The following is a 27932-nucleotide window of genomic DNA, read 5'->3' as shown; positions in this document are numbered from 1 at the left end:
TATATTATTTTCTTCTTTAACTTTGAAATTCTAGAATATCAAGTTAGATTGTTCATGATATTTAGTGATTCATGGCTTACTTGATTTTTTTAATATTTTTCTTAATTGGGGAGGTTATTACTAGCACGTGGGAGGACAGTTAGCGCTCAACAGGGTAGTAACTCAGTTTATGCAATGTAACTTGACTGGTTTTGCTAAACAAACACGGAGAGCATGTTGCAAACAAGGCACATTATAGCCAAATTAGAGGGAAATTCGTGGTTTATTATCAGAATTTAGCCTTAAAAACTCTGCACCTTCCGCCCTTGCTAAAGTGCTGGAATGTCTTACTAACTTCCGTTCCTTTCACTTCCGGTTCTCGAGGGGCCTGGTATCCAGTCCGTATTTGTTGTATGAAAATGGCCGCCGACGTGTAGGTTGTTGGTGGTAAGATTTTCCCATCTTAATGCCCTAAATCGCCCTATCTCGGTGATAACCGAAGGAACTCGAGCACATAATGGTCCAGCAATCATCTTGGCAAGGCTCATCAGACTTTACAGCGGTCAATGTGCCTTCTGGAGTCAGTTATAATTACGACAACAGCAAGGGCCGGCGGAAAACATCCATCTATCGAGTAAGAATTACGGACACACTATCTCGTTATCTTATGTTACAAGGACGAATACTGGACGATTTATAGCATCGATAGAAATGTGAATGAATGCAGAAGCCTGTTATTTTGAATTGATAGCCTCATATATTTTATATACCGGCATGTTTTGAAAACAACTAATGGAGCGGCTTTTTGTTTGCGGTGGTATAGTTTTCATAAAGAATTTTTATTTTTCGGAAACAAAGCATTTTTAAATAAATAAGTTTGGATACAAGCTGAGCAGTTATTAAAAGTGGGGTTAAGCGTGTTTTTTTTATAAGTTTGAGGAAAAGCTAATTCTATTTATTAATGATATTTTACAAAAATGTAAAATTATGCTGGTTGTACTACTATTTACGACAGAAGTATCTATTTTTAAGTGGAGAAAACAGGTGGCGATCGCATGCAAGTATAGCCTGTGTATCAAGCCTATAGGTTTGGGAAAGAAGAGAGACAAAGAGGAGGTGTGCACGCTAGGGAAGGGAAGGATGAGGGAGGGCTTGCAGCCGACCCCGCTTTCTAGAAAGAAAACCTCCCTCGGTATATAGGTAAACCTTCTATTTCGCAGTTATGTCAAAAACATAAATGCAAAACCCAACCTCGGCATAAAGGTAAGTTCTATATTTTGCAGTTATGTCAAAAACATAATTGCAAAAACCAACCTCGGTATATAGGTAGAAAACCTTCCATTTTGCAGTTATGTCAAAAACATAATTGCAAAACCCAACCTCGGCATAAGGGTAAACCTTCCATTGCGCAGTTATGTCAAAAACATAATCGCAAAACTCTACCTTGGTATATAGTGTATATGTTATACATTGGATTTAGCAATTATGTCATAAACAGTTGTTTATAGTTGCAAGTTTATTGCCAACAGCAGGGGCATGAATGAACCTTTATGAAACATAATCTAATGCAGGCTTTTATTTGAAATACTAGAGGGTAAAACAAACAGGGCATGCACAGCAATCTTGTGTGAGCTACTGTAAGAGGCGTACAGTAAAAAAGTCAGGGTCGGCTGCAAGCGCCCCCCTTTCCCTACATTTGCTCCATCCATCTCTCCAGGCACGCAGGGCTTATCCCTCATCTTCCCCGGCCCTTTGCACTTGCTACACAGGCTAATGCAAGTATGATATAGCGGCGTAGCCAGGATTTTTAACAGGAGTGGGCCCAAAAGGCCCTTTCAAGGCATTTTCTCCTGTATTTTAGATAATAACTCACACATTTACTGTATTTTTGGCTGCTAGAAGGGGAGGCCCGGGCCCCCTGGGCCACCTCCCTGGCTTTGCCCCTGCAATAGGAACAACAAAGGCCAACCAGTACTGTTTAAAGCCGCATTGTCACCAGATAGGTGTAACTTCGGGAGGTCCTACGGAAACCTCAACCATTAAAGACAAAAGAATCTTATTAGAATCCAATATATTTTACCGGCCATCTGCTCTAAATTATCAATCACGTCCTCAAAGAGACTCCCAATAGACACACTTCTTTCAATATTTTGAAATATTTTTCGCGTTTTCCGTTAAAAATCATCGGTGATTGTTACGTAATCGACCGGAAGTAAACTGGTGACAATGCGGCTTTAAGGGTGCACTGACATCTGTTGCTAAGGAAAATTGAATAAAGCATAAAAAGCCTTTTAGAAAGACTTTAGGGTCTGATATTTGCCAAGTTGACCACCACAGGTGTGCTGACTATTATGATGATGTTACCCCGTGACGTCATAATGTGACGTCATAGATACCGATAAAAGCAAATATTTCAAGTAAAATTGCTCGAAAACAAATACTGAATACGTTTTATGAATCTTGAGGGATGGGTGCATTAAGCCAAGCATGCGTTTTAGAAATGATCGAGTAATTGTTTTTTATGATTTTTCAAAGGGCCTGAAATTCAGATTATTTGATATAATTTTGGTTTCTGTTAGATTAACGCTAAATCCACGCTTGGCTATATGAAGGAGCATTTAATAAAAAGGATTACAGAAAGAATGTTGCGTTTTGAAATAACTTGGCGACAAAAAAGCTTTTTTTTAGAAAACGCAGAACCGGAAGTGAAACAAAGCCCGCACGTGCTCATTCAGCCTGCTCAGACACACTGATATCTCACATTATGAAATTGAAATGAAGTTTAAAAAAAAAATCCAATAGTGTTTCGTGGTATTTACACTTCAAAGGAACGATATCCGTTATGTCATGATGAAAATTGAAAAAGTATTTTAAAATTCTGATACAGCGCGCGCTACTTTGAAATAAAATTTTCAGTGCGTGCGCAAGCGTTCTGTGTTTTCAGCGCGCGTAGGTAGTGAAAATTGAAAACTTTGGCTTCAAAAAGGTTGGCTTAACTAAATCTTCGCTGAACCTTCGTTTTTACAAAATATTGGAACTATCCTCACCTGAAAAGGATGAGAGTCAATTTTTGGGAACTTGAAACGCACATTTTTATCTCTTTTACTTCAGTAAAGCTTGAAATGACGAATTCTGTGTTATGTATATGCGCGCACTCAACGCAACCAGCATAGCAACGTCGATACTGAGCAACACTAATGTCAGTACACCCTTAAAACATGACGAAGATTGCTTTTGCAGGTTCCTGCATGAATTCAGCCCTGCATGACCTAGCTAACCTTGACCATCTAAGGCCCTCAAAGGGTCACTGTCAGCAGCCATCTAGTCATCCTAGCAAAATGCCAAGTCCAAGAAAGCATCAATTTCCATCGGCCATTTGAGATAGCTTTTTCAATAATATAAAAAAGCTAGTATATAATGGTATTTCAATCGGAAGTAATAAATAACAAAAGTCCAAATTGTTGTGTTAGTGAACCAGAAGAAAAAATACAATACACCAAAAGGACAGAGTCTGTCCTGAAAATTTGGCAGAGTTTTTGGTATATTCAATCGAAAGTGGCATATATAACTTTTACTTGATCAAAACTTCTTTAAATTAATTGTCTTAAAGCCGAATTGTCACCAGTTAACTTCCGGAGGTCTGACGGAAACCTCAACCGTTAAAAGACAAAAGAATCTATATTAGAATCCGAGATATTTAACAGACCATCCACTCTAAATTATCAATCACATCCTCAAACAAACTTTCAATGAACCTGCTAGAAGGGGGGTCTTTTCCGTTAACAATCATTGGGGAGATTGTTACTTAATTGACCGGAAGTAAACTGGAGACAGCTTTAATTATGGATTGAAACAATAACAAAGTTATGCTTTGTTTCTGCTTTATATAATATGTAAGTTATGTTGTGATTTCATGTTTGTCTAACATTGCATTCTTCTTTTGCAGAGATGGAAAAGTCTATCCTCACTTCAGAAAAGTATTCTTGTAATTGCATTGATTATGTCGATTGGCACATTCATATTATGGGACACTAGGACAGATGTTAGTATTGAGCAGATAAAGAATCATAAGCCACATGACATTTCAGATGATAATTTAATCCCCTTGCGCAAACCAGATCGAGATGAGATGTTTAGAGAGAATATGAAAGAATATGAGGAGCAAGCTAAAAAATATGTCAAACCGAAAAAAGGTCCACCAAAACTGAAAGATAGACTTAAACAACAACAGTCGCATGAGAATCGTCAAGACAACAACAAGGAAATAGACATTGCCAGAGGACAAAACAATGGCGAAGTCAAGGGAGATCCTAATAATCCTAACAATAATGGCAATAATAAAGCAGTCGATGTTGCCGCTGGTGATGGAGATAATGACAACAATGGGGAACAACAAGGAATTGACATCAATGGAGTCCATCTTCTTCCCATTGATCAAGTGAATAGCCGACAGAAAGCAGTGATTGAAGCGTTCAGGCATGCATGGAAGGGATACAAGCAGTTTGCATGGGGCCATGATGAGTTGAAGCCAATCTCTAAGAGTTTTAGTGAGTGGTTTAATATTGGTTTAACAATTATTGATTCCCTGGATACCATGCTGCTGTTGAATTTGAAAGATGAGTTCAGGGAGGCAAGAGACTGGGTAGCAAACTCTCTGTCGTTTGACAAGAATGTTGATGTGAACTTGTTTGAGGTGACGATACGAGTCCTTGGGGGCCTTCTAAGTGCCTATCACCTCTCCAATGATGACATCTTCCTCAACAAGGCTGTAAGTACTATCAATGCTTTTTGGTTTTTGCTTTTAAGGAGAACAACCCCAATCAAGTGGTATGACTATATGGGATTTGAAGGTGTGGTGGAATCTGGAAGAGAAATTAACACAAGGTCTAGTTTCACTGAAATTTCAGCATTAGCCCTTTGTCAGAAGCAAAAGAGGCGAATTTGCTCCAATGAAGGACTAATGCTCAAAACTCGTGGCGTATGTCATACTATTTCAACCTTTTGTTGATTCATAAGTCATAAGTAAGCTGTTGCACACAAAGCAATCTAAAATGAGCCAGTGACATCAGGTTGTTTGCCATATATGATCTCAATAGATTAGAGACAGCATTTAATTATTATTAACCAGCTTTTTTCATCTCCATGTCATTGAATTTATTATCATTATCACAGTAATTGTTATCATTTCATCATCATCAACCACCATCAGCAGCAGTAAAGATAATCATTTTAAGCACCACCATTGTCATCCTATGAGCAAGAGCAATTGCCACCAAGTAAAATTGAAATCTCTACTTTGTATAGTGCTTAAAAAAGTGGCAACACTTCCATACCACACTCCACATCAAAGTGTCTGCTTAATTATGCTTTAACAGGAAGATTATCCTGTAAGTATTTTTTGGATGTTCATGAGTCCTGGTTTTGTGTTTTTTCCAGGTTGAGCTGGGTGACCGTCTGCTCCCTTGTTTCAACTCACAGTCAGGCATACCCTTTTCCGATGTTAACCTGATGACAAGGCAAGTGCACCCTCCAAGATGGGGGCCTGACAGCTCGGTATCTGAAGTGAGCACTATCCAACTGGAGTTTAGAGATCTGAGTTATGTGACCGGCAATGACAAATACAAGGTAAGACAGATCCACGCCTGAGTTGAGTGCTTGCCACATGCAATCTACTGTAGACTGGAAAATTAGAAAACAAATTGGAGACTTGTGCTCCTTACTTTACTGTCTGTGTCTCTGTAATATTAGAGTTATTTATAACCATCGCAATTTGTTTTGATTCTCTGTGATGTTTGTTTACAACTCTGGGTTATTCTGGCTAAATATTACAAGAAGATAATAAATTACAGTCCCCTCCTTTCCTACTAACTGTACTTACATCTCCTTCACTACTTACTCTGCATATGTGGAAGCACGGGTGGCCTAGTGTGTTAGCGCATCGGCCTCTCACCGCTGTGGCCCAGGTTCGAATCCTGGCTCAAACTGGGGATTTTTCCAGGTTCCTGCCTTGAATCGAATTTGTCACAAGTGAGTTGAAGTTATTCTCCCGTGTTTCCAGTCTTCTCGGATAAGGACACTAAACCGGAGGTCCCGTCTCTTCAAGCTGTACTACACTAAACCTGAACCGAAGGGACGTAAAAGAACCACTGGGGACGCAATAAACCCTCTCGCTATTTCATATGTGAAATAGTGGTAGAAGCCTTATAAATCATAAATCAAATCACATGTCTCCTTTTGTCTCTGCAGCAAGCTGTTGACAAGGTAATGCGTCATCTCCATAGCCTTCCCAAGAAAAATGGGCTGGTGCCAATCTTTGTGAATGCCAACACGGGACAGTTCCGCCCAGGTGCTACCATAACCCTTGGGGCCAGAGGAGACAGCTATTATGAGTATCTACTAAAACAGTGGCTACAGACGGGAAAAAAGGAGGACTGGTCAGTTCTGCACATCACTAGCTTTTTCGTTAGGTGTTTTCTACGCAATTGAATGTCGTCTTTAAAATGCTTCCTTGTTATTGAAAAAATAAACTACCACAATAGCTTAGAATTAAGCTCTCAGGGCTCATATTTTTAAAGAAAATTCCTTGAAGAGGTTGTCTTATTCAGAGCTGTAGCAGGCCATGTAAGATTGGGGGGGACGCACAACACAGAAACATTAAGAATATATTGAGGGGCACAGCCTCCTTATAATTTTTAAAAATATTGGGGGGCACATGCCCCCAGTGCCCCACCCCTGCTACGGCCCTGTTATTGGAGGGGGGGCTTAGTAAGGAGAAGTAGGCACCATTTCCTCCTCTACATTATGTATCTTTTCATTGGATTAGTGAATACAAAAAAATGATTTAAATGAATACAGTAAATCGTTGTGCTGAATACAGTTAATCCTTTCCTTATTCTTTTTCACGTCCAGGCTTAAAGAGGATTTTACAAACTCAATGAATGGTGTGACATCACTGCTAGCGCGGAGGTCACATCCAAACAAACTGCTGTATGTTGGTGAGCTGCTACATGGAAACAGCTTCAGTCCTAAGATGGTAAATATGTGCTCGGCTTATGTCAGCCAGGTTATTTTTTATAAGTGTAAAATCATTTAGCTCTTTCCCTTGGTGGCTTAAAGCTAAAATTCACATCTTTCTAAAAGAACAATGCTGCCTATGGTTCCGTATGGTACCTACAGTATGGTATCATCTTCTATAACAGTTCTCACACTAGCAATGTTCTGTAATAACGCGGCCTTTTTTTTAATGGAGATAACCGTAATTCATTCTTATTACTTTTCAACGAATTCAACTCTAAACCACATTAAAAGATCCGACCTAAAAACACTACATTTAGTTATTTACATACTTAAGTAAAGAAGCACACGTGCGTCTAAAGAATGTCCCTTTGTGTAAGTTTAACACACAATGTTAATGCAATGCTCATAACAGTTCATAGAATACTGAAAGGCAGTCTGTCATATTTGAGTGAAGCGCATTTGATAATATCATGTTACATATTGTACTCTCCCCATTTCTAGAACCATTTTTAATGTTATATATTGTAATTGTACTCTTTCCAGTTCTAGGACCGTTTTTAATGTTACATGATATGGTATTTACTCTTTCCATTTCTAGGACCATTTTTAATGTTATATATTGTAATTGTACTCTTTCCAGTTCTACGACCGTTTTTAATGTTACATGATATGGTATTTACTCTTTCCATTTCTAGGACCGTTTTTAATGTTACATGATATGGTACTGTATTTACTCTTTCCATTTCTAGGACCATCTGGTGTGTTTCCTTCCTGGTACTATGGCTCTGGCAGCGCACAATGGCCTGGACCCAAAATACCTGGAATTCGCCAAAGACATGATGGAAACATGCTACCAAATGTATGCCCGCATGCCCTCTCGCCTCAGCCCAGAGATCGCCTACTTCAACCAGAACCCCCCAGCTACAGAGGACATCATAGTTAAGGTAAGATCGCCTACTTCAACCAGAACCCCCCAGCCACATACGATATCATACTTAAGGTAAGATCGCCTACTTCAACCAGAACCCCCCAGCTACAGAGGACATCATAGTTAAGGTAGGATCGCCTTCTTCAACCAGAACCCCCCAGTCACATACGATATCATACTTAAGGTAGGATCGCCTACTTCAACCAGAACCCCCCAGCCACATACGATATCATACTTAAGGAAAGATCGCCTACTTCAACCAGAACCCCCCAGCCACATACGATATCATACTTAAGGTAAGATCGCCTACTTCAACCAGAACCCCCCAGCCACATACGATATCATACTTAAGGTAAGATCGCCTACTTCAACCAGAACCCCCCAGCTACAGAGGACATCATAGTTAAGGTAGGATCGCCTTCTTCAACCAGAACCCCCCAGTCACATACGATATCATACTTAAGGTAGGATCGCCTACTTCAACCAGAACCCCCCAGCCACATACGATATCATACTTAAGGTAGGATCGCCTACTTCAACCAGAACCCCCCAGCCACATACGATATCATACTTAAGGTAGGATCGCCTACTTCAACCAGAAACCCCCAGCCACATACGATATCATACTTAAGGTAAGATCGCCTACTTCAACCAGAACCCCCCAGCCACAGAGGACATCATATTTAAGGTAAGATCGCCTTCTTCAACCAGAACCCCCCAGCCACATACGATATCATACTTAAGGTAGGATCGCCTACTTCAACCAGAACCCCCCAGCTACAGAGGACATCATAGTTAAGGTAAGATCGCCTTCTTCAACCAGAACCCCCCAACCACAGAGGACATCATAGTTAAGGTAAGATCTCCTTCTTCAAACAGAACCCCCCAGCCACATACGATATCATACTTGAGGTAAGATCGCCTTCTTCAACCAGAACCCCCCAGCCACATACGATATCATACTTAAGGTAAGATCGCCTTTTTCAACCAGAACCCCCCAGCCACATACGATATCATACTAAAGGTAGGATCGCCTTCTTCAACCAGAACCCCCCAGCCACATACAATATCATACTTAAGGTAAGATCGCCTTCTTCAACCAGAACCCCCAGCCACATACGATATCATACTAAAGGTAAGTTAAGGTAGGATCGCCTACTTCAACCAGAACCCCCCAGCCACATACGATATTATACTTAAGGTAGGATCGCCTTCTTCAACCAGAACCCCCCAGCCACATACGATATCATACTTAAGGTAGGATCGCCTTCTTCAACCAGAACCCCCCAGCCACATACGATATCATATTTAAGGTAAGATCGCCTTCTTCAACCAGAACCCCCCAGCCACATACGATATCATACTTAAGGTAAGGTAGGATCGCCTACTGATGCTGATATAGTAGTGGTGGTGATGATGATATAGTAGTGGTGGTGATGATGATATAGTGGTGGAGGTGATGATGATATAGTAGTGATGGTGATGATGATATAGTAGTGATGGTGATGATGATATAGTAGTGGTGGTGATGATGATATAGTGGTGGTGGTGGTGATGATATAGTAGTGGTGGTGATGATGATATAGTAGTGATGGTGATGATGATATAGTAGTGGTGGTGATGATGATATAGTAGTGATGGTGATGATGATATAGTAGTGGTGGTGATGATGATATAGTAGTGGTGGTGATGATGATATAGTAGTGGTGGTGGTGATGATATAGTAGTGGTGGTGGTGATGATATAGTAGTGGAGGTGATGATGATATAGTAGTGGTGTGATGTTATAGTAGTGGTGGTGATGATGATATAGTAGTGATGGTGATGATGATATAGTAGTGGTGGTGATGATGATATAGTAGTGGTGGTGATGATGATATAGTAGTGGTGGTGGTGATGATATAGTAGTGGTGGTGATGATGATATAGTAGTGGTGGTGATGATGATATAGTAGTGGTGGTGATGATGATATAGTAGTGGTGGTGATGATGATATAGTAGTGATGGTGATGATGATATAGTAGTGGTGGTGATGATGATATAGTAGTGGTGGTGATGATGATATAGTAGTGGTGGTGATGATGATATAGTGGTGGAGGTGATGATGATATAGTAGTGGTGGTGGTGATGATATAGTAGTGGTGGTGATGATGATATAGTAGTGGTGGTGATGATGATATAGTAGTGATGGTGATGATGATATAGTAGTGGTGGTGGTGATGATATAGTAGTGATGGTGATGATGATATAGTGGTGGTGGTGATGATGATATAGTGGTGGTGGTGATGATGATATAGTAGTAGTGGTGTGATGATATAGTAGTGGAGGTGATGATGATATAGTAGTGGTGGTGATGATGATATAGTAGTGGTGGTGATGATGATATAGTAGTGGTGTGATGTTATAGTAGTGGTGGTGATGATGATATAGTAGTGATGGTGATGATGATATAGTAGTGGTGGTGATGATGATATAGTAGTGATGGTGATGATGATATAGTGGTGGTGGTGATGATGATATAGTGGTGGTGGTGATGATGATATAGTAGTGGTGGTGATGATGATATAGTAGTGGTGGTGGTGATGATATAGTAGTGATGGTGATGATGATATAGTAGTGGTGGTGGTGATGATATAGTAGTGGTGGTGATGATGATATAGTAGTGGTGGTGATGATGATATAGTGGTGGTGGTGATGATGATATAGTAGTGGTGGTGATGATGATATAGTAGTGATGGTGATGATGATATAGTAGTGGTGGTGATGATGATATAGTAGTGGTGTGATGTTATAGTAGTGGTGGTGATGATGATATAGTAGTGGTGGTGATGATGTTATAGTAGTGGTGGTGATGATGATATAGTAGTGATGGTGATGATGATATAGTAGTGGTGGTGATGATGATATAGTAGTGGTGTGATGTTATAGTAGTGGTGGTGATGATGATATAGTAGTGGTGGTGATGATGATATAGTAGTGGTGGTGATGATGATATAGTAGTGGTGGTGATGATGATATAGTAGTGGTGGTGATGATGATATAGTGGTGGTGGTGATGATGATATAGTGGTGGTGGTGATGATGATATAGTAGTGATGGTGATGATGATATAGTAGTGGTGGTGATGATGATATAGTAGTGGTGTGATGTTATAGTAGTGGTGGTGATGATGATATAGTAGTGGTGGTGATGATGTTATAGTAGTGGTGGTGATGATGATATAGTAGTGATGGTGATGATGATATAGTAGTGGTGGTGATGATGATATAGTAGTGGTGTGATGTTATAGTAGTGGTGGTGATGATGATATAGTAGTGATGGTGATGATGATATAGTAGTGGCGGTGATGATGATATAGTAGTGATGGTGATGATGATATAGTGGTCGTGGTGATGATGATATAGTAGTGATGGTGATGATGATATAGTAGTGGTGGTGGTGATGATATAGTAGTGGTGGTGATGATGATATAGTAGTGGTGGTGATGATGATATAGTAGTGGTGGTGATGATGATATAGTAGTGGTGTGATGTTATAGTAGTGGTGGTGATGATGATATAGTAGTGGAGGTGATGATGATATAGTAGTGGAGGTGATGATGATATAGTAGTGGTGGTGGTGATGATATAGTAGTGGTGGTGATGATGATATAGTAGTGGTGGTGATGATGATATAGTGGTGGTGGTGATGATGATATAGTAGTAGTGGTGTGATGATATAGTAGTGGAGGTGATGATGTTATAGTAGTGGTGGTGATGATGATATAGTAGTGGTGGTGATGATGATATAGTAGTGGTGTGATGTTATAGTAGTGGTGGTGATGATGATATAGTAGTGATGGTGATGATGATATAGTAGTGGTGGTGATGATGATATAGTAGTGGTGGTGATGATGATATAGTAGTGGTGGTGATGATGATATAGTAGTGGTGGTGATGATGATATAGTGGTGGTGGTGATGATGATATAGTGGTGGTGGTGATGATGATATAGTGGTGGTGGTGATGATGATATAGTAGTGGTGGTGATGATGATATAGTAGTGGTGGTGGTGATGATATAGTAGTGATGGTGATGATGATATAGTAGTGGTGGTGGTGATGATATAGTAGTGGTGGTGATGATGATATAGTGGTGGTGGTGATGATGATATAGTAGTGGTGGTGATGATGATATAGTAGTGGTGGTGATGATGATATAGTAGTGGTGATGATGATATAGTAGTGGTGGTGATGATGTTATAGTGGTGGAGGTGATGATGATATAGTCGTGGTGATGATGATATAGTCGTGGTGGTTGTGATGATGCTAATGTATGGTGCCATTAGTCGCCCTGATAATGATGATGATTGTCATGATGAAAAAATGATAAGATAAAGACACTTATCACGAGGTAATGGGGGCCTTGATTGTTTATTGTTTTCTCCCAACCTTCTCCTATCTGGGGATGGGTGGATACGTCCACCACAGGGAACCAGAGAAAACTGCTTTTAATCTCTGTGTTCTTTGCCCAGCCTCTTGACGCCCATAACCTGTTGAGGCCCGAGACGGTGGAGTCCCTGTATATCCTGTATCGCCTGACCAAGGACAAGAAGTACCAGGAATACGGATGGGAGATCTTCCAGGCCTTCGAGAAACACACCCGGATCGCCTCTGGGGGGTACTCGTCCATCAACAGCGTGCGCCAGCTGAATCATGGGTATCGCGACAAGATGGAGAGCTTCTTCCTCGGCGAAACTCTCAAGTACTTGTTCCTGTTGTTTAGTGACCTTGACGTCGTTCCACTGGACAAGTTCGTGTTTAACACGGAGGCTCACCCATTGCCGATACATAGCTGAAACTTAGGCGTCTTAAAGGGTCTAGTGCAATTCTATTTTTGGTATAGATAGGCTTGTGTCAAGAGCAAATGATGTACATATCTACCCTAAATGTAAGTAATTTAACGGTGTGGGAAAGTGTGGAGAAGCTACACGAGGCCAAGTACGAGAGGAAAGGGGCCAAGTACGAGAGGTTGGGGCCAGTCTCTGCGGGGAGCTTTTATATTTTTAGAACCTGGAGCTATGCACACCGACCTTACAATGCAATGAAGAAAACCATTTTTAGAGAATTTGGACATTGGGAGCTAAGTAGAAAATCTGAATATCAAGGTGAGCTACCCTAGGATCAAATTTTTGCCTGTGTAATCTTAATTTTCTGTACGCAACGTTTGTAGGGGGCGGAAAATATAGGTAGACCAATTACTATGAAAAATAATGGCCGCAAATGATTCGAACCTTTTGGATATTTTGTACAAGGGGAATTCACCAGCCTAGTCCCAGGCGTTCTTATCGGGTTTCCTGTGACGCCACAGGAAACCATCTGAGCTCGTCCTAGCTCCCAGGCTACCTTACGGTTCATCTCCGAGCACAGGAAACCCGGTAAAAACGCCTGGGACTAGGATGGGAATTCACTACAAGGAAAGGTTTTTTAAGCAATAATAGTAACCTTAAGATTTACGACGGCGGAGTGTCGAGGACGCCGCAAGATTTTAGCGCGCGGAGAAAAACAACGTGTGTGCCGTCGTCGTCCCTCCGCCGTCGTGAATCTTAAGTCCCCTATTATCGACTCTATGTCATGTTGCACACGATTCTAAAAATGAATTAATGCGAGGGGCGATCCTTGGGCAGGCCTAAGATCCAGGTTTTTTATATTTTCAGTGCAAACCAGATTTATAATCCTCTTGTTATTATATTGATGTAATATACATTGGGTATTCTCAGAAGAAAAGAAATGAAAAAAATACGCTCGATAATTAAGTCTATTGATGTTTGTGCTGCAACTTTCATATCCTTCACAGTCGCGTACCCAGGGGAGGGGGGCGGGTGCGCAGTCCTAGGTAACATATTGTTTAGGAGGTGGGGAGTGCGCACGCACCCTGCGCAACCCCTGTTTGCGCCCCTGCGTCATAGGAACTCCCTTTGCAGATATTATTTTTTGACGGGAAAAGCTCTTTGGTGGGACCTATTGCCTTTTCTACCTTCCACCAACCACCACGCGTCCTCGCTAAAATAATCTGACTCTTCCGTCTAGCCATGGTCAGTGCATGAATCTTTTAAACCAGTAGTCGACTTGCACTAGGAAAACAAGTTACTTTGGTAGAGTCATTCCAAAATACACAGGAATGGCTGCGACCGTCAAACTAGATAGCGAGCAGCTTTTTACACACATAAACTTTCTAGCTGTCTCTTACATAAATGTGGACTTTAAAAGCACACTAGCATACACACATTGGCACCAGTCGGGCCAAGACGGGACGCTAGCACAGTCTATTACCCGTGCAGTTCGGCAACCATGGACAGCTGTTTCGTCCTTATTAGGACTCGTCAGCATGGCATAGCCGGTTTGCCTCAGTTAAACTTAATCGCCAAAAAAACTGCAGGGCGACTTCGACTCGAACGAAGTGCTTTAAACAGCTGTTCATGGTTGCCGAACTGCACGGGTAATAGACTGTGCTAGCGTCCCGTCTTGGCCCGACTGGTGCCAATGTGTGAATGCTAGTGTGCTTCTAAAGTCCACATTTATGTATACATACTCGCAAGGATAGTTTGGCTATCCGACGGAGTTTTAGACTAGCAAAGGTCGCATGCGTGATCCGCACAATTGGCATCACGCTAGCCCGGTCGCAGCTCTAGATCCCACATGGATCTGAGCTGTGGTTTAAAGCACTTCGTTCGAGTCGAAGTCGCCCTGCAGTTTTTTGCCGATGAATTTTAACTGAGGCAAACCGGCTATGCGATGCTGACGAGTCCTAATAAGGACGAAACAGCTGTCCATGGTTGCCGAACTGCACGGGTAATAGACTCACTGGACGAAAAAAAGGAAATAAGTACCTTTAAATGTATACAAAAAGGCGAAGAAATTTAAACTTTAGATACATTTCAGTGTATCTTTCAGTAGGCTTAAATATTAACTATAAGTACCTTTCAGCGCTTTTTTAAAGGTTTCGAAATGTTCATTTCGAAACCTTTAAGAAAACCACTGAAAGATACAAAAATTTAAACTTTATGAAACTATCCTGAACACGTAAATCTCAGTAAATCTTATCTTTAATATCTTTTAAGTTCCTTAAATAAACATTAACGTAACTTTTCTGAATTTTAAATCCATTAAATATTATCTTTAAATTTCTTTTAAGGTCCTTAAATAAACGTTTATATGACTATCCTGAATTTTTAAATCAAGTGTACCTTTATATAGCTATCATGAACTCTTAGATTCATTAAATTTCACCTTTTAACATTTAGAAAGTTTATCTCAATTTCATATTTAAGAACCTATAAATAAGGTTTCTACGTGTTTTTCAATATAGATTGTGTGTGGTTCTACAGCGTTCACGGCTTGAGCACTAAGAATTTTGCATAGTTTAATCCACATCATCATAATAATTTTTTAGCTTCCATTCTATTTTTATTTAAATCCTCAGTCGTCTCTTACATGTGCATAATGGCATGAAATCTGATTTGATATACAAATCTTATAACTTACATCTAAAAAGCTATCTTTTATGTGATAAAATGCTAACTCCGAAAACTAATGTAGAACAAAAATCAAACAGTCAGCTTGACTGAAAAGCATATTTATGAAAGTAGGAAATAATCCATGTTTTTATATGTATATACAAATGTAGAATAGAGACAAAAGCATCATGAAAATTATTTAAAATTATTTAAAAATGCTGAAAAGCTCTAGCCAAAAATTAACAAGAGCCTTGTAAATCGTATTTGATTAAAAAAATATTTTGTATTGATGATATAAAAAGAAATAGACTAACATAACCCTATTCTCTGCTGACAAATATGGACTAAATACTATTGGATTGTGTTGGACGCTGCGGGGTAGAGGTATGTAGAGGTCTTGGTGCACTGCCGTCAAGCATCTCATTGGAGGTTCGCTTTAATACTGCCTATTTCTTGGTGTTCTCTGGACAGGGCCTGTCTGATCGTCTTACTCCTCTCACTCTCTTTGCCATCTTGAGCAAAGCCCTGCGACTAAGTTACATTCTCAGTGATGGCTTTCTAACACCTTCAAAATTCTAAGCTTTTTTCTCTCCCAATTCAATGATTTAAAGAAGAAGGCAACCCCATCTCCCTCTTCCTCGCTCTTCTCCGATGAAATGTTTTGTACATCATTCAGAACATCGGCAAATCTCTCCTTCTTCTCCTCTGGCCAGTTAATAGTCTCCACAGCATTTAGGACTTTCTGCTGTTTCTGTAAAGGAAGAAATTGTTTGATAAGTATCTGCACTGTTTTATAAAGCCTATACTTGTCGAGCTTAATTTATTATTCCCTTCTTCATAGCCATAAATGCAGAAAAGCTTTGCACAGTTTCATGTTTTCTTGACCATGAAAGAGAAGTGACTATGGCTTCAGAAACTATTATTTTATTTTGTCATCCTTTTTGGAATCTATATTGTTTTTTCATTAGTGCACTCCCCAAGTGAACTTGCACTAAAGTGATCCGATGGCTTTTTGTGTGGCACCCTCACATAAGGGGATAAGCCCTTACTGACAATCTCTAATTTTCTGGATAGTTTGTAAATGCTGAATTAGTTACTTGTTGTGCTGTTATTTTGCCACCAAAGGCTGGAGAGAGTGCAAGTTCACCAAACAAAAAGTCATTTGATTTGTTTACAAACACACAAGTGTTGCACAAGTGCAAGTCTACTTTTTCCAGCAAATACAGCATTTTAAATTTTAATACAATCCTTTAAAAGAGCCATTTAAGCAAGTATAATAGCAATATTGATACCAACCTATCAAAACCTTTGTGGAAATTTTAAGAATAAAAGGAGTTCATAAAAACTAAAATGCTATTGTGTTAAAGAGAAAATTTTAATGAGAAAATTCAGAGGGTTTAACTACACTAATAATATTCAATTTTAAATACTCACTATGAAGACTGTCTGGTACTGTCTGCATGATTTCCTACAAGCATCCAGTGTTCCATCATACTTTCTATTTATGTCATCCTTCAGGCTTTGAAAATACTGTTAAATGCAGCTAAAAGGGAAAAATCAATTAGCAATCTTTCTGGTTTTACATCAAGGATGGTGGCAAAAAAAACGCTATGGCTCTCAAGCAATAAAAAATGAATATGTTCAAAAGTAACAGACAACTTAATGAAAAACAATCAAAATCAAGAATAGACGATAGTGACAATAGCATAATGTCAAATGGTATTTTATCACGAATCATGCTTCATTTGCAAACTTTATTAGATCTGAGATCAGCGTTTTAAGTTGACGGCGGGGGTTAACTGCCGGTACCTGCCTTCTAAAGAAACCCCTGATATTGATTGCTTATATTGATTATGTTGACTGACTTTGAATTAAGTGTCATCCTTTTTTCGAACCAAAGCATAAAATACTGGACAACTAAAACTTATAGTAAAAAGACACAATAAAAAATGCAACATTTCTTTGGGATTTTCCGCTGAAAATGTAAAAAGGTTGTTTTCTTACCATTGAAAATCATCATTCTATATCTGGTTGCATTTGTTTTTTTTGTTTTTTTTCTGGGATAGCATTATCTCAGGAAAAAACAACAATAATTATAACAACAATTGATTTGGTATTTGAAATCTAGGCTGACAATATTGGCATTGTTCTGTGATTAATTAATGATTACCAGAAAAATTAAGAGATGCCAAGCAATGTACTAGCTCAATAACAACCGAGCATAATTTAAAAAAAAACATTGATTTGTATAAAATACAATTCAATAAAACAAGCGCCTCATGTGAAGAATATAAGATTTCTCCGCTGGCCAGATAAGATAGAACCGAAGGCTCTTTAGCGTACGGCGGAACGCTGATTCGAATCGAATGATAGACACTACTCAAAGAGGAAAAAGATCGCCTAAACTCGAAAGGTTGCCCTTAAAGACAAAAAATAATCAAGAAACGAATAAACAAGAACTGGTTCCGATCAGTTAGGCTTACCTGAAAGTCTCTGAGGCTCCCTTTCGGTGAGAATTTCAGCAAGTTCTGTCTTCACTGTTGAATTCTCACCTCACGCACGCAGTCGCTGATTTCCCGCATTTAAAGCTCTGTTTTCCCTCCAAACTTGAAGGTTATGTGGTCAACATGTTTTCATTGGTAGGCTTTGCCATTCGATTTGATGTCATTGAAAGAAATAGCGCATCTTTTGGCGTGGATTTAGAGAGAAGTTAGATGAACCAAAGTCACACTTATAAACACGCTATGCGAATAGCCCGCCGTGGTAGTCACGTGAAGGGAAAACAATAGATACGCTTGCGCGTCACTTTCTCTCGCATATGACTGACTTCCTCTCCGCCGGTGAAGCTGTTATTATTACTGCTAAAGGCAAAGTAATCCTAAAATAATGCGAATATCAATTTTTCATCGCTTTTTCTTTCTGCCAAAATACAAATCACTTGGTTAAACAAGAAAACGAATATTCTATAAGCTATTTATATGCGTTTCATAAAACGTTCCTGATATTAGCCAAAAAATATTATGTTAAGAAACTAAATTAACTTCTAAACTACGGAAAATATTTTCTAAGTCCAACGAATATGATGAAATTTAGAACTAATGAAAGACACTTAAATCTCCTAAAGATTATAAGTTTTCGATAAAGGCAAAGAAAGTTACTTAAAGTCAATACTACATTTAAAGGAATTTAAGTTAACAATCAATATTTACTTAAAGTTGCTACTGACTATAAGAGCCCCACTTAAATGTAACTTAAATTCTTTATTTCGTCTAGATTAAATCTCTTGATAACTATAAGTAATCAATAAAGAGCAAGAAAGTTGTTTAAAGTTACTAATGTCTTTAAGACAACTTTAATTTGACCTTAAAGTTATTAGTACATTTAATAATCCTTAAATAAACACTTAAATCTTTTTAAAGTCACTACTGACTTTAAGTGTGGCCTTTAAATGCAACATATAGACAGTAGTAAATTTAAGGTACATTTCGGATATGTCTTAAATGCACTTAAATTCTTTATTTCGTCCAGTGACTGTGCTAGCGTCCCGTCTTGGCCAGACTGGTGCCAATGTGTGTATGCTAGTGTGCTTCTAAAGTCCACATTTATGTCTCTTACAAGCTGCTTTTTGCTTTTTGAGCAGCTTTTTGAGCACCCCAATAAGTCAGTTGATTCCTTAGTACAAGTCACCTATTATGACTTTTCAAACTTCGTGGTCCTGGCGCCCTGTGTTTGTGCCACGCCCAGTGTTCTCCTGGTCAGTCTTCTTGTTCTGCGGGTAGATCCTGGCGCCACGTGTTTGTGCCACGCCCAGTGTTCTCCTGGTGAATCTTCTTGTTCAGCGTGTAGGTACTGGCGCCACGTGTTTGTGCCACGCCCAGTGTTCTGGTGAATATTCTTGCTCAGCGGGTAGATTGCCACGCCCAGTGTTCTTCTGGTCAGTCTTCTTGTTCAGCGGGTTGATCCTGGTACCACGTGCTTGTGCCACGCCCAATGTTCTCCTGGTCAGTCTTCTTGTTTTGCGGGTAGATCCTGGCGCCACGTGTTTGTGCCACGCCCAGTGTTCTCCTGGTGAATCTTCTTGTTAAGCGTGTAGATACTGGCGCCACGTGTTTGTGCCACGCCCAGTGTTCTCCTGGTGAATATTCTTGCTCAGCGGGTAGATCCTGGTACCACGTGTTTGTGCCACGCCCAGTGTTCTCCTGGCCAATCTTCTTGTTCAGCGTGTAGATACTGGCGCCACGTGCTTGTGCCACGCCCAGTGTTCTCCTGGTGAATCTTCTTGCTCGCTCAGCGGGTAGATTGCCACGCCCAGTGTCCTCCTGGTCAGTATTCTTGTTCAGCGGGTTGATCCTGATACCACGTGCTTGTTTCACGCCCAGTGTTCTCCTGGTCAGTCTTCTTGTTCTGCGGGTAGATCCTGGCGCCACGTGTTTGTGCCACGCCCAGTGTTCTCCTGGTGAATCGTCTTGTTCAGCGTGTAGATACTGGCGTCATGTGTTTGTGCCACGCCAAGTGTTCTCCTGGTGAATATTCTTGCTCGGCGGGTAGATCCTGGTACCACGTGTTTGTGTCACGCCCAGTGTTCTCCTGGTGAATCTTCTTGTTCAGCGTGTAGATACTGGCGCCACGTGTTTGTTCCACGCCCAGTGTTCTCCTGGTGAATATTCTTGCTCAGCGGGTAGATCCTGGTACCACGTGTTTGTGCCACGCCCAGTGTTCTCCTGGTGAATCTTCTTGTTCAGCGTGTAGATACTGGCGCCACGTGCTTGTGCCACGCCCAGTGTTCTCCTGGTCAGTCTTCTTGTTCAGCGGGTTGATCCTGGTACCACGTGCTTGTGCCACGACCAGTGTTCTCCTGGTCAGTCTTCTTGTTCAGCGGGTTGATCCTGGCGCCACGTGCTTGTGCCACGCCCAGTGTTCTCCTGGTCAGTCTTCTTGTTCAGCGGGTTGATCCTGGTACCACGTGTTTGTGTCACGCCCAGTGTTCTCCTGGTGAATCTTCTTGTTCAGCGAGTAGATCCTGGCGCCAGGTGTTTGTGCCACGCCCAGTGTTCTCCTGGTGAATCTTCTTGCTCAGCGGGTAGATCCTGGTACCACGTGTTTGTGCCACGCCCAGTGTTCTCCTGGTGAATCTTCTTGCTCAGCGGGTAGATCCTGGTACCACGTGTTTGTGCCACGCCCAGTGTTCTCCTGGTCAGTCTTCTTGTTCAGCGGGTTGATCCTGGTACCACGTGCTTGTGCCACGCCCAGTGTTCTCCTGGTCAGTTTTGTTGTTCAGCATGTTTGTAATAATAATAGCCTATTGTATTATTTGATCGACATTGTAATCAATACTAGATAACCGCACCCATTTGTAATCACGTATAAGCTTTAGCTCGACCATCAATAAACACTATTCAATCACTACCCTTGGAGTACGTTATTCCGCTATCCATCCTACACTATCCTTCATCTTCTACAAAGCTCGGATCATTACATGGTGTCAGAAAGTGCTCAAAATGGAACACATGAAACCAATGGGACCCCTGAAGTTGGAAGGAAATATCGCAGAAAATTGGCGAAAGTGGAGTCAGAGATGGAACCTCTACGCAAAGGCGAGTGGAGCGGAGTCGAAGCCTGAGGCTACTAGGTGCGCCATATTCCTGCACACGATTGGGGAAGACGCACTAGAAGTGTACGACACTTTCACTTTTGCATATAATGAAACGGACAAACTTGAACCGATAATCAGCAAGTTTGAGGCATACTGCACGCCAAAGAAGAATGTGACGTACGAGCGATACATTTTCAACTCGTGCGCACAAAATGGTCGGTCTATCGACGTATTTGTAACAGATCTAAGGTCCAAAGCCAAGACCTGTGAATTTGGAACACTCCAAGACAGTCTTATTAAAGACAGGATTGTTTGTGGAATCGATAGTGATAGTATTAGGGAGCGACTACTCAGAAACACCGAACTGACCCTTAACACTGCTATCAATGCTGTTAGAGCCGCCGAGACGAGTAAAACGCAGATAGAAAATCTGAAAGATGGTGCAAGTCTCGAAGCAGCCGCCCTAAACAAAAGAGGAACAGCTAGGAGAAACCAAAAACAGCATAACTAGCGTAACCCTAAGAGAGAGGACAGGAAAACGTGTGGACGTTGCGGTTCCTCCCACAAGCCAAAAGAATGTAAAGCATTTGGTAAAGAATGTTTCAAATGCAACGGAAAAAATCATTTTTCATCTATGTGCAAGTCGAAGGAAGTCCCGCCCAAGAAAGTTCACGACTTGGAAAAGGACAGCGTCTCAGAGAGCGACGACTCAATTGACGAGTTATTTCTTGGCGAGATCGACTCAACAAAAAGCGACGCCAATGAACTCTTTGTTACCCTTAACGTGGAAAACAAAGATATCAAATTCAAGGTTGATACTGGAGCTCAATGCAATGTTATTCCAGAAGAAATCTACAACTCACTGCCGCAAAAACCAAGGCTACAAGATGCAAATATCAGGCTGAAACATGGAAAACAAAGATATCAAATTCAAGGTTGATACTGGAGCTCAATGCAATGTTATTCCAGAAGAAATTTACAACTCACTGCCGCAAAAACCAAGGCTACAAGATGCAAATATCAGGCTGAGTGCCTATGGTGGAATGAAAATACCGCTGTTGGGAAAATGTTCTCTCGCTGTGAGACGCGACGGAAATGAGTTAGCCGCGGAATTCTATGTTGTCAGAGCTAACAAAGCAAAACCCCTTATCGGTCTAGAGACATGCCGGATATTAGAACTGATAAGAATCGGCAGAAACGTGAGCGAAATAAGCAAAGGAGATGCAGAAATTCTCAACGAATTCATTGATGTTTTTGAAGGACTTGGACTCGTGGATGGCGAGTACCATATCACTTTGAGTAATGAGGCTCAACCTACAATCCATCCGCCACGCAAGGTACCCCTTAGTCTGATGCCCAAGTTAAAGGAAACCCTGGAGAAGTTGACCAGAATGGGTGTCATAAGCAAAGTGGAAAAAGCGACAGACTGGGTTAGCAGTTTAGTTATCGTAGAAAAGAAAAACGGAACCTTGCGTCTGTGTTTAGATCCAAAGGAACTGAACAATGCAATCAAGCGCGAGCACTACAAGCCGCCAACCGCAGAGACATTGTCAAGCAAACTGAGCGGAAAAAGGATTTTCACCGTGATTGACATGTCCAATTGTTATTGGCACAAGAAACTCGACGAGGAATCTTCGTACTTGTGCACATTCAACACGCCTTTCGGGAGACACAAGTTCGATAGAATGCCTTTTGGAATTTCTGTAGCTGCTGATGTAGCACAGAAAATGGTTGATGATAATTTCAGTGACATTCCTGGAGTTTTAGCGGTACACGATGACATCATCATCGCAGGGAGCGACAAGGCGGAGCACGACGAAGCTCTGAGCCGTGTGTTACTACGCGCAAGGAAACGTAACATCAGGTTTAACCGTGACAAGATCCAACTACGCGTGAATCAAGTCAAATATCTTGGAAATATTGTCACAGCCGACGGATTTAAACCTGACCCAGAGAAAATAAAGGCAATTAAGGAAATGCCACAACCGGAAACCAAACAAGATCTACAACGATTACTTGGCATGGTCAATTACCTGTCACAATACATACCGAATATGTCAGAAATCACGGCACCTTTGAGGTCACTTCTAAAGAAGAACGCACAATGGGTTTGGTATGACGAACACAAACAAGCAGTGGATAAGATAAAAGAAGCGCTAACAAATAGCCCAGTACTACGCTATTTTGACATCAATGAAGAAATAGTTATACAATGTGACGCCTCACAAAACGGAATGGGAGGATGTTTGATTCAGGAGGGACACCCTGTAATTTACGCTTCACGATCACTCACGGATGCTGAGAGAAACTACGCCCAGATCGAAAAGGAACTGTTGGCGATCGTCTTCACGTGCGAGCGATTTCACCAGTTTATCTACGGAAATGACATAATCGTGCACAGCGATCACAAGCCACTCGAGGCGATAATGGCTAAACCATTATCTCAAGCACCTTGTCGCATTCAACGCCTACTTATCAGATTACAGAAATACAACATCACTGTACGCTTTGTACCCGGTCAAGGGCATTTCTGATTGAAGACACGGACGAACAACAGGATCTCAATGAGGACATTGAAGTTTGTGTCCACAGTTTTGTCAAGGAAATCCCGGCGACAACTGACAGGCTCTTAGAGCTAAAACACGCATCCGAAAATGACGTGACCCTACAAGAGTTAGGAAAACAACTAATTAAGGGATGGCCCAGCCACAAGAGAGAGGTCAAACCAATCATTGCACCTTACTGGACAATTAGAGACGAACTTAGTGAGGCTGAAGGCTTACTTTTTAAGGGAAATCAACTAATTATTCCTACATCTATGAGGGAAACGATGTTAAACCTCATTCACGAAAGCCATCTCGGCATAGAAAAAAGCAAAGCGCGTGCCAGAGCTATTATTTATTGGCCTGGTATGTCGCGTGACATCTGCGAAAAAGTCAGCAAATGTAAAGTCTGCATGGAACACCAGCATAAGAACATCAAAGAGCCAATGCTACCACATGAACGACCGGAACGACCCTGGCAAAAAGTTGGATCTGACCTAATGGAACTTAAGGGAAAGGACTATTTAGTTGTAGTTGATTACTACTCTAAATTTATTGAAGTTTGTCTATTGCGTGACAAGACAGCCGCTACAGTAAAATCACACATGAAATCGATCTTTGCAAGGCACGGAATTCCTGAAGAACTCGTGGCAGACAACGTGCCATACAACTCAAAGGAATTTAAGGATTTCGCCAAAGACTGGAACTTCAAACTTACAACATGTAGTCCCCGATTTCCACAGTCCAATGGACGCAGCGAGAAGGCTGTACAGATAATAAAGCGCATCCTGAAGAAATCTGACGATCCGTACATTGCACTACTGGAGTATCGCAACACCCCAGTAACAGGAATGAGCTACTCTCCTGCTCAACTTCTTATGAGCCGCACTACAAGATCTAAGCTTCCTGTCAACAAGGAATTACTAGTTCCTAGTGTCCCTACTGGCGTTAGGGAAGAGCTAAAGGCATGTCAAGACAAACAAGCCAAATACTTCAATAGAGGTGCAAAACCACTAGCACCCCTTACACCTAACGAGGGAGTGAGAGTCTATGACAAGAAGAAATGGATACCAGCAACTGTCAAACAAGAAGCTGGAACTCCTCGCTCATACATCATACAGACAGAGACAGGTCAGGAGCTAAGACGAAATCGACGACACCTTCTTAAGACCAACGAACAAGCTCCCGAAGTAAAACTACCAGAACCAGAGCAGCCCGACTCTCCTACGGAACAACCAACGGCACCCAAAGAACAACCCGAACTTCGCCGATCAAACAGATCTCGCAACGCACCTACTAGATATGGGTACGACGAATAGATTTGATTTTTGATATAGACTATGAACACTATAATCGTTTTATTTCAGCTTTTAGAATATAGCGTGTAAATAACGCAAACATTGTATATTTTATTAATTTGTTTTAAATGCCTTTTAAATCAAATTCTTTAAGAAGGGAGATGTAATAATAATAGCCTATTGTATTATTTGATCGACATTGTAATGTTGATCCTTGCGCCAGGTGTTTGTGCACGCCTAATGTTCTCCAGGTCAGTCTTCTTGTTCAGCGGGTTGATCCTGGTACCACGTGCTTGTGCCACGCCCAGTGTTCTCCTGGTCAGTCTCCTTGTTCAGCGTGTAGATACTGGCGCCACGTGTTTGTGCCACGCCCAGTGTTCTCCTGGTGAATATTCTTGCTCAGCGGGTAGATCCTGGTACCACGTGTTTGTGCCACGCCCAGTATTCTCCTGGTGAATCTTCTTGTTCAGCGTGTAGATACTGGCGCCACGTGCTTGTGCCACGCCCAGTGTCCTCCTGGTCAGTCTTCTTGTTCAGCGGGTTGATCCTGGTACCACGTGCTTATTTCACGCCCAGTGTTCTCCTGGTCATTCTTCTTGTTCTGCGGGTAGATCCTGGCGCCACGTGTTTGTGCCACGCCCAGTGTTCTCCTGGTGAATCTTCTTGTTCAGCGTGTAGATACTGGCGCCATGTGTTTGTGCCACGCCAAGTGTTCTCCTGGTGAATATTCTTGCTCAGCGGGTAGATCCTGGTACCACGTGTTTGTGCCACGCCCAGTGTTCTCCTGGTGAATCTTCTTGTTCAGCGTGTAGATACTGGCGCCACATGCTTGTGCCACGCCCAGTGTTCTCCTGGTGAATCTTCTTGCTCAGCGGGTAGATCCTGGTACCACGTGTTTGTGCCACGCCCAGTGTTCTCCTGGCCAGTCTTCTTGTTCAGCGGGTAGATATTGGTGCCACGTGTTTGTGCGCCCATTGTTCTCCTGGTCAGTCTTCTTGTTCAGCGGGTTGATCCTGGCGCCACGTGTTTGTGCCACGCCCAGTGTTCTCCTGGTGAATCTTCTTGTTCAGCGGGTGGATCCTGGCGCCACGTGTTTGTTCCACGCCCAGCGTTTTCAAGGCCGCGCGGCGAATCTCTTTGATGCGATAGCAATAAACCGCAGGATTCACTGACGAGTTCAGGAAAACGAGGGTTGTCGCAATTGAGAACATGCATCGAACAGGTAGAATAAACCCATATAAGGCTATGCTAATCATTGTTAAGATGTAAGGAACATAGAAAATAGCGGACGCCAGTATAATGTACAATATGGTGAAGATGTTCTTTTTCTCCTTCAGGACATTGATACGTTGGAGTATTTTCAGTCGTCTTTTGGAAGGTTGTCCCTTATATCCCTCCGGAGATACAATTGAGCCTATCATTGTTTGTGCTTTCTGAAGAGGATTGTTATCTTGGTAAGGTATTTCTTTTCCTGGGACTTCTGGCACCAACGGGGAAATAACAAAAGCTCCCAGATGCTGATAATCGCTTATTTGCCCCTGTGTTGGTATTTGTGGTTGCCACGGGCTGCCTTGAGTTATGATATCTGATGCGACGCTTTCCGGATCTTTCTTGTTTTTATTTTGCTTGAGCTTGTTTTTTTGTTCTCGCAATCGAAGCTGTTCGGATTCATGTGTGGCTTGTTGTCCATTCTGAAAAAGCCTTCTCTGATGTGGTTCTTGCTGTCCATGACTGGGCTGCTGCGGTTGTTGTTGTTGTTGTTGTTGTTGACTTTTCTGTTGTGGTTGTCGTTGTTGCTGTTGTTGACGTCGCTGTTGTGGTTGTCGTTTCTGTTGTTGTTGACGTCGCTGTTGTTGTTGTAGTTTCTGCTCCTGTTGTTGTCGTTTCTGCTTTTGTTGTTGTCGTTTCTGCTGTTGTTGTTGTCGTTTCTGCTGTTGTTGTTGTCGTTGTTGTTGTCGTTTCTGCTGTTGTTGTCGTTTCTGCTGTTGTTGTTGTCGTTGTTGCTGTTGTTCCTGCTGCAGCTTAGCAGAATGTGATGCTTGTAGTCCTTGTTCGTGTCTTCGGTTTGAAGTTTGTGCCAACTCTTGCAGGTTATCCCTTTGTGATTGCGAGGTCTCTAGATAGCTCCTAGATAAACCTTCTAGCGAGAACACTTTTCTCGAGAGACGATAGATTGTCTTAAAAACGCTGGCATAACAAAATACGTTCACTACTACCAGCAATATAACGAAGGTAATAATGCTAAGCGACAAAGCAAGAGTATGAGGGAGAAAATACCTCCAAAAAGCTATACAGACAGCGGCTAAGAACGTTCCTAGAAGCACATGGCAGGTTCTTGTCGGAGTTACGATTTCACGATATCTCAGATGAAGTCTCACGGACAAATATCGATCAACAGATATCCAAGTCAATACCAAAGCGGAACCAACCGCCACCGAGCTAGCAGTGAACTCGGAGATCCTGCAGCCGTAGCAAAACACCATAGAGTTTTTTGTAAGCTCCCCGTACGACCTAACAACGAACGAAGGTTGAACTAGTAATCCAACCCCAAGGTCAAAGGCAGCCAGTCCAAGGATGAGAAGATTCGAGGGCGTATGGAGTGACGTGGTCCTAGCGATGACAAGAACTACAAAGAAGTTAGCGCAAGAGGATATCAAACCGAACACCGAATTGATCACACAAGAAGCCACAAGCACGTTTTCGTAGGTGCTGCTGTCGCCTTTATTCACCTGGTGGCAGAGCTCTAGGGTGAAGATACCAGATGAGTTTGTTAAATTTGTCCATGAGGCCATTTCTTCCTGACGTTCCGATTGTCCTTTTTTTTTTTCAAACCAATTCCGTAATTTAAAAAAAATTTTCGCAAGCGCTCTAAATCAATATGCTTGAAAGAATCCAAAATTCAGGCTTTGGAAATCAAATATATCGCTTGCTGTGATGATCACAAGACTCACCCGAATAAATGTTTCTTGTGGAATCGGCCTTCTTTTTATATGGAGTCTACTTTTTGCAGATAACTGATGCCGAGTCGGTAGTCAACTAGAAAGTGGCACACCTTCCACATCTTATCAAACCATCCTAAAAGA

At 41.5% G+C, this 27932-nt stretch overlaps 2 protein-coding genes across 2 annotated transcripts; one reads left to right on the top strand and one right to left on the bottom strand.

Moving 5' to 3' along the window:
- Positions 1-369: 369 nt before the first annotated feature.
- Positions 370-13710, top strand: LOC5501352 (endoplasmic reticulum mannosyl-oligosaccharide 1,2-alpha-mannosidase). Its single transcript, XM_048731284.1, has 7 exons — positions 370-613; positions 3926-4747; positions 5416-5604; positions 6226-6413; positions 6889-7012; positions 7746-7940; positions 12434-13710. The coding sequence occupies exons 1-7, from the start codon at positions 497-499 to the stop codon at positions 12755-12757; spliced, it is 1959 nt and encodes a 652-aa protein (XP_048587241.1). The 5' UTR covers positions 370-496; the 3' UTR covers positions 12758-13710.
- Positions 13711-15343: 1633 nt separating this feature from the next.
- Positions 15344-27925, bottom strand: LOC5505867. Its single transcript, XM_048731533.1, has 4 exons — positions 26769-27925; positions 17899-26681; positions 16850-16958; positions 15344-16166 (listed from the first exon to the last, which is right to left on the bottom strand). The coding sequence occupies exons 1-2, from the start codon at positions 27639-27641 to the stop codon at positions 25836-25838; spliced, it is 1719 nt and encodes a 572-aa protein (XP_048587490.1). The 5' UTR covers positions 27642-27925; the 3' UTR covers positions 15344-16166; positions 16850-16958; positions 17899-25835.
- Positions 27926-27932: the final 7 nt, after the last annotated feature.

The sequence above is a fragment of the Nematostella vectensis genome, chromosome 8, assembly GCF_932526225.1.
Source record: "Nematostella vectensis chromosome 8, jaNemVect1.1, whole genome shotgun sequence".
NCBI classification, from domain to species: Eukaryota; Metazoa; Cnidaria; class Anthozoa; order Actiniaria; family Edwardsiidae; genus Nematostella; species Nematostella vectensis.
The sequence above is the reverse complement of the archived record's forward strand: the minus strand, read 5'-3'. Positions and strand labels throughout refer to the sequence as shown.